The sequence below is a fragment of the Brachyistius frenatus genome, unplaced genomic scaffold (genome assembly GCF_029030835.1).
Source record: "Brachyistius frenatus isolate BFR_SWC_R1_liver_20210118 unplaced genomic scaffold, ASM2903083v1 Contig_51, whole genome shotgun sequence".
Lineage (NCBI taxonomy): Eukaryota > Metazoa > Chordata > Actinopteri > Embiotocidae > Brachyistius > Brachyistius frenatus.
In genome coordinates, this window is record NW_027210650.1 from 1,802,963 (window position 1) to 1,813,219 (window position 10,257).

At 45.8% G+C, this 10,257-nt stretch overlaps 1 protein-coding gene across 2 annotated transcripts; it reads left to right on the forward strand.

Annotated features, from left to right (window-relative positions):
* The first annotated feature begins 223 nt into the window (after positions 1-223).
* On the forward strand, positions 224-10,194 carry LOC138624438 (PDZ domain-containing protein 7-like). 2 transcript variants are annotated; one of them, XM_069704663.1, is made up of 18 exons: positions 224-437; positions 960-1,061; positions 1,184-1,409; positions 2,252-2,389; positions 2,542-2,716; positions 2,806-2,982; positions 3,408-3,555; positions 4,694-4,754; positions 4,859-5,036; positions 5,199-5,425; positions 5,509-5,673; positions 6,318-6,433; positions 6,563-6,654; positions 7,088-7,179; positions 7,427-7,498; positions 8,027-8,638; positions 8,848-8,948; positions 9,439-10,194. In XM_069704663.1, exons 3-18 carry the CDS (start codon positions 1,247-1,249, stop codon positions 9,580-9,582), a joined length of 2,661 nt encoding a protein of 886 aa, XP_069560764.1. In that variant the 5' UTR covers positions 224-437; positions 960-1,061; positions 1,184-1,246; the 3' UTR covers positions 9,583-10,194. The 2 variants fall into 2 exon arrangements, with proteins under 2 accessions (XP_069560764.1, XP_069560763.1); XM_069704662.1 differs by having other exon boundaries at positions 966-1,061.
* The last annotated feature ends 63 nt before the right edge of the window (positions 10,195-10,257 follow it).

A 10,257-nucleotide genomic window follows, 5' to 3' on the forward strand; every position in this document is an offset into this window, starting at 1 on the left:
TCTGTGAATTTGTTCTAATAGGTTTACTAGGGGCTATTTTTTTTTGTCCTGAATTAAATAGTTATAGCGTCATGTTTGCACCTATATCTGATAAGAATGACTTCCTCAGTTCTGACGTGTTGTCAGTTGATTGGCATATTATTTATCCAATCAGACACTCCCATTTCACTCCGATCCAGCCAATCAATGCGGTCTGAGGGCGGGGCCTCGTTACCGTCAGAAATGTCCCAGCCAGGTGCTTTGGGAAGGTTCACACAAACATGGACTCAGGGACGCTCACCGCCCCGGTCAGTTTTGGATTATTCACAGAATGAGGGATGAATTTAAAGAACATTACGGGCACTTTTCGGTGTCGTGTGTCCGGTCGTGCTTTTGAGGAGAGAGCGTTAGGACAGCTGCCGAGCTGCGTGCGGTGTTTATGGGCTTGAAAATGTGCGGTAAGTATTTGACGTCTTCGTTTATCTTCGACAAGACGCCGCAGATAATTGTACAGCAGGGGCCGGAAATATGAGCTGTTTCAAACGTCGTGTCGGAATTGAAGACGGAGGACAAACTTAACTCTCCGTGACCGTCTCCGTGTGTTAACGTTACATTTGGCCGTTTGAAGCCGCCGCAACTTTTGACGCTTGTTTTAGCGCCTCTGTCCATGGTGCTGAAACACCGGGAGAGGCTTAAGGGGGGAACCCCGAGGTGACGACACACTTAACCCGGGTTAAGTTTGGTGACATGTAACCATGGTATCGACACCATGTGACATCCTGACTCTAAAGTGGGTCAGGCCTGTCTTAAATAAACCAATTAAATCCTGTTTCTCAACCAATAATTAAGTCTGCTGCAAGTTTATCTTCAAAGGCTTTGCAGCTCTGCATGCTTTGACAGATTGTTTTACGTGTCCTTGTATTTCTGGGTTTTTTTTTTTTAAATTTATTTATTTATACAACTGTTGCTTTATCTCGGAGACTCAGACAGGTGAGAGAGATGCAACATGGGCAGGAATGGGCCAAAGTGTGACTCCAGGAAGCCAAAGGGTCCGTCATCATGTCACAAAGCAGCCTGCATCGGTGAGTTGTCGTCTAAAAACACGACACAGTCACTACATGCGTTTTTAAAATGTAGTACTCGGCTCCGGCATGCAGGGAATGCGGAGGACAAAACTGCCTGACGATCACCTTCCCTCTGGCAGGCTCCTCCGCCCAGAGCTGAGCCCCCGGTGGAGCGCGTGTGAAAGGGGAACCCGCCGGCCTCCATGGCTCACTCGTCAGACCCGTCCCGCAGGGAGAAGACCCCCGGGACCCAAGGGTCACACACGGCTACCCGCAACCTCTTACGGAAGAAGGAGCAGCGCCGGCGTGGAATCCGATCCTCCTCACCCATGGGCCGGGTCATCCTCATCAACTCTCCTGTGGATGGTAAAGGAGACGCAAGTTACAATCTACAGTTTGTGAGACTAAACACAAATAGGACTCAAGACTTCTTCGTATTCCTGTTAGAAATAAGATCAGAGCATCAAACTCGCCACGTTTTTTTTTTTTTTTATACCGAAGCTTCAGGCTGCAACAGATAATCAAAAACAAGAGCCTCAAATAATTACTAATTACAAGTACAAACATAAAATGAGATAAATGTAGGACAATATCCAATAAAAATTCAACAGAAGGTTGATGTCAAAGCTTCGTCAATCAATAAAATAGATTTACACCAAGTTGCAAAATCGCAGATGATGATTTTCTTAATAATGATCAATCAATCAAGTAAATTAATGTATATTCACATTAGTTTCACTGATAGAGACCTGATACATTATGGTGCAGTAGATAATAGAGTATTTTAATTTTTACATGCCGTGCTTTAGATTAACATTCAACTCCAGCATCTTATTGGAGGAATACAAACTGTGAATAAAAGCACATATGAACCCTCAGGAAAAGAAAAGACGTTTGCAGGTTTTAAAAATCAAGTAACTGCAGTTCTTTTTTTTAGGATAAAATACGATAGGGAACCTCTTAAGATGCATGAGAGACAAAACCCAGGACAAAAAAGACATCATTCAGTGCACCTGTTTTTCTGCGAGTTACACACTTTTTTAGTTTTTGTTTTTCTCAATGAGCTTTCCAGCAAGATTGATAGTACAATAAGAGGACAGTGATAAGTTAGTAACGATATTAAGTAAAAAAAAAAAAAAAAAATGATGTCCTCTGAGATTAGTGAAAATGTCTGTTTATCAAAACACAATCCGTGTGATATGTTTCAGGCGGAGACGATAGCGAGGACCTCCATACCATCACAGTGGACAAGAGTGTGGACGGCAAGCTGGGCTTCAGCGTCCGCGGCGGCTCCGAGCACGGCCTCAGCATCTTTGTCAGTAAGGTGGAGGACAACAGCACAGCAGGTAGATGTGGAAATACTCCGAAAACTGATAATGATGATGACGTGTGATGCAATAAGAGACTTTGTCATCTGTTACTATCTTGATGATGACTCTTGTTGCAGTTGTGACGTGTGTGTGTGTGCGTGTGTGTGCGTGTGTGTGTGTGTTTACAGAGGAAGCGGGTCTGCTTGTAGGGGACAAACTGGTGGAGGTGAACGGCGTCAGCCTGGAGAGCATCACCATGAGCAGCGCCGTGAAGGTCCTGACGGGCAACAACCGGCTGAGGATGGTGGTGAGACGCGTCGGGAAAGTCCCCGGCATCCGCTACTCCAAGGAGAAGATCACCTGGTGACGAGGAGAGACCGATGTTGATTATTATTATTTTCTTCACGGGGTTTTGAAGTAACACTCAGTTGTGCGTGCTGCTGATGTTTCAGGGTGGACCTGATCCACAGGCGCATGGTGGTGGAGGAGAGCGGGCGGACGCCTTCGGAGACCAGCTCGGGCAGCGCCCTCCGGAGGATCGTCCACCTGTACACCACCTCCGACGACTACTGCCTGGGCTTCAACATCCGCGGGGGAAAGGAGTTCGGTCTGGGCATCTATGTCTCCAAGTAGGTGCATCCGCCGCCATGGAAAGAAGGGAAAAAAAAAAATACACATGGAATTACCAAGGAAGGAAATAAGCGTAAAAATTTGCACGACTTCACAATCTCTCCTCAAAACTGTAACACGCACTCCTTCCTCAGTGTTTTCTAGTCTTTGTTGCTTAAAATGCTAAAAACAAGACTCTAATAATTATTTTATTGTCCATTAATATGCGGATAATTTTCCTCATTATTAAATTGCCGTACAAGAGTAGTAAAATACGACTACTCGGTCTTTGGTGACAAATGTCTTGTTTTGTTCGCGCAAGAATCTGAAACCAAAAACTATTCAGTTTAACCTCCATTTTTCAAAGACCGGGAAGCGTTTGAAAAAGTAAAGGAAACAGTTTGTGGTTTCAGCTCTGAATCTCTCCCCGTCTCCGTTGTCTCAGACTGGATCCAGGTGGCCTGGCCGAGCAGAACGGTATCAAGATGGGGGACCAGATCCTGTCCGCCAACGGAGTGAGCTTCGAGGACATCAGCCACAGCAGCGCTGTGGAGGTGCTGAAGAGCCACACGCAGATCATGCTGACCATCAAGGTGAGAGCGGCGACGCGCAGCGTTAAATCCTCCACCGAGATTTGTTGTTTTTACACGTGCGCACAAAAGATTGAACCACAGGGTTCCCGCCGGTCCATGAATTTCTGGAACATCGTAAAATGATCAATTTTAGACCGAGAAAGTCAGGGGATTGGATTGTTTTATGGAATATCATGGAGTTGTGTTCAAACTTTAGCTGCCGTTTATCAAAATGTAATGTTTTCCATGAAGTATTTTTCTATATTGTTATAAAGTTTAGTTTAAAAAAATATATAAAACAGACACATTTCAGCTGACAGGACAGAAGCATTCGTGGCTAAAGAAACTGCTTTTTTTTTTTTTTTTAATTTTTATTATTATTTTTCATTTTTCTCCATCATAAATCAACCAAAAGTCATTTGAAGAAAAACCTCCGAGAAAGTAAAAGTAATCCAGTGTGACATAAAACTTCCAGCCCCTGTAATCTGCTGGTCAAGTGTTGAACCGTATGCTGGACGTTCGGCGTTGAAGACGAGCTGGATCACGTTCCATAACGACTCTTTGTTATTAGAAGCGTGTCGGCTTTTTCCTCACGGCATCGGCCAGATGACCCGACATGCGTTTAACTTTCTGACCTGTCGCCTACCTCTTCGTCTTCAGCTCTCTGTCACACATGAAAAAGAAATGAACGCGAACTCCACGAGCGGCGTGGAGCCGGTGTGTGTGTGTGTGCGTGTGTGTGTGTGTGTGTGTGTGTGTGTGTGTGTGTGTGTGTGTGTGTGCGTCAGGGGCCCGACAGCTGGCACGCAGTCGTAATATCCCTCGCTCACTTTACTTGTCGCAGCGTTGGGTTTCGCGCTTGTTAAAAAATAGCCGGGCCGTGTGCATTATTCACCAGGCGGCCGGGATCGGGTGCTGATCGCTGTGTTCGGTGCGAGTTTTAGTTTTGTCCCGTGGAAACTGAACCATTGTGCGGGAGTTAGAACGCATCCCGCCGATCAAAGGTTACTAGAAAGTCAGGAAGGGGAGATGTGTTCGGAGACGACGAGGTCGAAGTTTGCGTCTAAGGTTACTCTTTTTTATCAAATATAGCCATCCCATAAAAGTTTCAACGTCTCTACTGTATCTCATTTGCATATCTGTGTCCATATCTTCACAGGAAGCAGGTCGATACCCTGCGTATAAAGAGATGGTGGCGGAATACAGGTGGCTCAATAAATGTATGCATGTTTTTTGTTTTTAAACCTTAGACTAATTGAAAGCTGCAATCGTGTCCTATTTCGATAAAATGAGAGTTAGATGTTCTGGTGTTTTCTTCCCTCAGTGGCCAACGGCACTCAGAAATCTTCCTCTCAGGGTTCAGAGTCCAACTCCTCGGCCTCCTCTCTGTCGTCGGGGACTCCGGTCAGCTCCCTGAGCGGCCTGTCGCAGGTCATGTTCCCGCCCAGCCTGCCGTTTGCTTCAGACATGGTGGACGTCTGCATCTCCACCGAGGACCGGAGGTCGGCGTCAGATCGTTTAGTCAAAGTTTGATTGTTCTCACATTTATCTCGAAGCAACACGAACAAATACCAGAGCTGATTTCACTGGCTTTCGGGCTTTTGAAGCACCTAAAGCAACATGCCAACCACACCGGACATGATCGTGGTGGTTTCTATGTCCAGGTCTGAGTCCGACCGAACTGAGACCGCCATGCAGACGGACCTCCCGTCTCAGAGGACCGGCGCGGACACGACTCGCAGCCTGGGACCGACCACCCTGCTGAAGGACACGATGATCCGTGCAGAGGACGGCCGGGGGGGGACGGAGTCGCCCAAGACGGCCGTGCTGCTGGCCCTCAGCCGACCGAGCCGGCCCATCAGCCGGTCGCAGAGCCAAGTCACTGTGGCAGGTGAGCCGGCGTGAAGGTGAGTTTCTACGAGTTCGTGGGAAGATTCGAGCGGTGATGGATCCGCTGTTTCCGTTCCATCGCAGAGATCAAGCAGAAGAAAGAGAAGAAGCAGAAAGGGAAGGACCCGGAGGAGAAGAGCACCCTGCAGCGCTCCAAGACCTTCGTTAACCTGCTGTTCAGGGGGGGACGCAAGAGAGACACCTCCAGGGGGCGCTCCAAGTCTCCGTCCAAGGACAAGGCTGGCAAAGGTAGCAGCAGTTCTTCATCCGAAAGTACATTCAAGATATTTCAATCATTTTCTATTGGTTGTTTCAAGGATTAGCTGACACGATTGTATATTTTCTCCTCCTGTCCATCTCTGTACTTTTTGTCCTTTACTTCCAACACGTGAATCTTTAAAAACAAAACAGGGTCACGTATATAGTTTTATTCAAATAGTGACTCAGCAATTTCATTTCTCAAAATAGCTTTAAACTGTTTAATCAAACTAAAACAGGATTACATAGTAGATCTGGTGCTCTGAGCCAAAGAAACAGCTGCAAGATGGTGAACTGTGTTCACGAAGGAGCACGCCACCGAGTGGCACCAGTGCGGCTTCGAGGTTTTTTGTTTTGTTTTGTTTTTTATAAACAACAATTGAGCTCTACACACACAGAAATAAGATCCGTCGGGTTTGGCGACACATCACACGATCAGTTAATTCCTTTCTTTTGAGGTTTGTTGATAGTAGAGAAATCTCATCGTTGTCCCGTCTCAGTGATGATAAACAGCAGCGAACCCCAAACAAACACGGAGATCTTAAAGACTCCGTGAGGACTGCAACTGTGTCATTAAGCGACATCAAGGTTCAATTTAGACGTCGTGACCTGAATCCACTCTGTAATTTCGTTAGACGGCCGACAGGTCAACGCGATGCCAAATTCAGAGATGCTGGGAGTGGTGGAGGACATGGCCCGCCGGCTGCTGGCTGAGGAGGAGGTGTCCGCTGTGATGAAGACGTGCCGAAGGGTAAAAGGAAGCTTTGTTCACAGCAGACAGACTGGCGTGAAAAATATTTCACATTGGAGTTGTAAATGTCAAGACGTAAAACTTCTCTTACCTTTAATGTTCACTAAACTGCTGATTTTGACCCCGCAGTACGTTGCAGAGCGGTCGGTGGAGAACCTGATACGCCACCTGCTGGTCGTGCTGGACCGACCGGAGAAGCTGCTGCTGCTGAGAGAAGTGAGGTGAGGAGGAAGTGAGGCTTTATGAATGTTTAGATCAAATCCCTGTCTGAAATTGGTGATAATCAGAAGGCGATAACATGATCAGAAAGCATATATTTTATACATCTTACATCAGAATTTTCAGATAAAATATGCCGAAATATACATTTGCTTTGGAGATTTTCTTTACGCCTGCAATGTAATTAATAAAGTGTGTTTACTCCGTGTCATCAGCCAACATGTAAACAGCCAGACAAACAAACAAGTGTTACGAACGCTGCCAGAAGGGGCTTAAGGGCTTTTCAGGATAATCATCTCAAACCCAAACGTTCCTCACTAAGACCCTGAAGTCGAACTAACGATGTTTCGCAATGTGACACAATAAGAACAATGACTCAGCGGGTTGTTGTTTTTTTTCCCCCTCACTCTCCTCCCCTGTTGTCTTGTTTCTCAGAATGCTGCTTCCCCCTCCGGATCTCAGTTTATTCAATAACATGGTGACGGCCATTGAAGTGGAAGCCTACAACATCCTCAAGTATCGCTCCAGTGAGTGTGATAATTATCTGAGGAAGGTGTCACTGAGCTGCTTGCGGCTCGTTCGTTCACTGGAATCAGGTTTTTAGCCACGCTGTGAAATCCTCAGCTCATTTTCTCACATCGTGTCCTTTTGTCCGAGTCATGAAACAGAAAAAAAAGATTAGAGTAGTTCCAGCTCTATTCTGTAAAACGTAATTCTTTTACTAACGTATTTGCCATTTCCGTGAATCAGCGTCCTCTCGTCTCTTCGTTGTAGTCAAAACTCCTCCTCTCCGCTCTCCTATGTCCGGTCGAGCACCCAAACGGCGCCTCATCACTCCCATCCCAGGTCAGTTCCTCCTCTACTAAATCATTCCATGTCGTTCTAATCTGATTTTTTTTTTGTATTTCTGTCATGTGTGCTGTTCTGAGAAATCTCGGGTTTTCTTAAATCCAGTCTTTCTCAGAATCACAGTCTCTTCTTTCTCCTTAAAATGTGGTCTTGATGATTGAAAATGTAATTCTTTCAGCAATTTCACGTCAACGATAGAAATCATCTCGATAGTGTAAAATAGCATCTCTCTCTCTGCAAATGCAGTTTTAGTCAAGAAAAAGGTGAAAACTGCACAAAGTGTTCGGCACGATAACAATAAAAACACTGAAGTCAAGTCAAAGTTGTGCGACAGTGAGACATAATTCTGATCCAGTATGTTTAAAAAAAAGTATAAGATGCTGCCATGAATGTTTTTTAATTTTTTTATCATGCAGAAATGGATTTCCATACTTGTGTACTGAAACCTTTTAAACTACAGCCAGAGATAAAAAAAAAAAAAAAGACAAAACATGAAAACTGTTCCAACATCTGTGCTGCCTCCAGATTACATGGGAGGCTTTGAGCTCCACAACACCGAGGAGGTGGAGAAGGAGAGCCACCTACTGGAGGAGCTGGAGAAGCTCAGCCTGACTACGCCGCGGGGGTTCGGGGAGCGGCCGCCGACCTCCAGGTCCTTCACGCCTCTGCTGGACATACCGGTGGACGGGTACGACGCGGAGCCCTCCGACCTCCGCCGTCCCGCCGCCGTCCCGCCGCTCCCCAACTGGCTGCTGGCGCGCGGCGCCGACTCTCGCCCGCCTCTCCGAACGGACATCGGCACCATCCGCTCCGTCCACTTCGACGAGGTTTCGCTGCACTCCGCTTCGGACACGAGCTCGGACCGCGGACGGCCGGCGTTCAGGAACGGCCACTCGAAGGGCCGAAAGGAGAGGAGCGCGGACGGGAGTAAAGAAAGCGTGTTCACGCTGCAGAGCGCCGCCCGGAGGAGTCGACCCTTGTTGTCGCAGGTGTTCGGTTCGAGTCCCGATCAGCAGGCGGAGAGCGAACGGATGAACGGACATCGGGTTTCCTCTCAGAACAGACTGAACGGCGCCGAGACCGACCAGCCGTACGAGCTCCAAACTGTCAGCATCTCCAAGACCAAACAGTCTCTGGGTAAACGTTTCTGTTTTTACATCCGGCCTGGCAGAATCAGAGTTTACTTATGAACCATGTTTGTTTTCATATGTTTCTCGTCTTTACACCTTTTTTTTTTTTTTTTTTAAAGCTATTTACAACTACAACATTTTCCCAATTTAAAAGTATAAATTATACAAACCAAGAGTTTTCGAGAACGACCTCACTGACTTGTTGTGACGCCGCAGGCATCAGTATATCTGGTGGGATGGAGTCCAAGGTTCAGCCGGTGGTGAAGATCGAGAAGATCTTTCCAGGAGGAGCCGCCTCCACCTGCGAAGTGCTGAAGGTAACAAAACCCGTCACAGATACGAGTTTCTGCAGCGTTGAAGCCTGAAAGTTTACATTATTTCTACCAAACAGGATGATCGTCCTGTCCGAAGTATGATGGACAATATGGACAACAATTTTTTTTTTTTTTTATGCCATCACATTTTCTGTGCTTTGTAGCACAATAATTCTTGATGTATTTAATTTAATGGACACAATCGACACTCATCCTAGCAGCAGAAAACTGATGGATTAAACCAAGTAAAAATAATGTAAATTCCTTAAAGTTCAACTTTTTGTCAAATTAGAAATGTGTCGGTTATCAGTTGATCTTAGTAAAAGAGAAAGTATCTGAAGTAACATTACTGTCTTTGGTAAGCAAGCACGAATATTTAAATTAAATTACTTTTTTTTTTGGTCTTCTTTTAAGGAAACTTAAGTTCAATATACTTGAATTGATCTGTTACCGTATCTGACTGGATCTCATCTCTCATCTCTCTGCGCCCCAGGCTGGATTCGAGCTGGTGTCCGTGGACGGAGTCTCTCTGCATGGCGTCACCCATCAGCACGCCGTCGACATCATCCGAAAAGCCTTCAGCAACAAGGCCAAAGATCCCATGTTGTTCGTGGTCAAAGTCCCCAAAGCCCTCTGAAAAAGAGACATCAGCAATGTAGGAAAAACAAAAATCTGGGATTTAACTGGAAAAACCTGTAAACCAGCCCACACACACACACACACACACACACACACACTGACTGACTCACACACTGCTGAGGTCTGGGAACAATGAGACAGACACTGGGGACTGTAAACAACCTGCAGAGAAGAAGCACATACACGACCTCTCAGAAGAATTCTTCAGATGCCTTAATATGTCACTTTAATCACCACCCAGGAAGTTAGTGCCTGTCGAGAACATGATCTTCTTTTTACATTTGATGTTGTACTAACATCCGTTAGTGTATAAAACTCTCAAACACGGATCAACAGTGTGTGTTTATGCTCCTGAAGATGTTGCAGAATGACGAACTGTTAACTCGAGTGCCTTTTAAGCTCTGTGCAATGAACGTATAAAGTAGTTTTCATGTGAAGTTGAAGTCACATTTTTGACCTGCAGGGGGCAGACGTGAGCCGTTCAGAGTCGACAACCGAGTGTTCGCACCAAACCACAAAATATCTTAACTAAATGTGTTCCTGACAACTCCTGCAACAACAAAAAAAACACAACAAAAAAACAACGAATTTACACCATGTTACATTTGAATGCATGTTATTTGGTGTAATATTACAGTTAAAGGAGGAAAAACTCCAAATATACAGAAAACAA

What these genes read in the sequence shown, in the direction of transcription:
- LOC138624438 (XM_069704663.1), top strand. Translation starts at nt 1,247, where the DNA reads ATGGCTCACTCGTCAGACCCGTCCCGCAGGGAGAAGACCCCCGGGACC. An exon ending in CTGCTGCTGAGAGAAGTGAG is followed by an intron (nt 6,655 to 7,087) that starts GTGAGGAGGAAG and finishes CTTGTTTCTCAG; the next exon opens with AATGCTGCTTCCCCCTCCGG. An exon ending in CAAGACCAAACAGTCTCTGG is followed by an intron (nt 8,639 to 8,847) that starts GTAAACGTTTCT and finishes GTGACGCCGCAG; the next exon opens with GCATCAGTATATCTGGTGGG.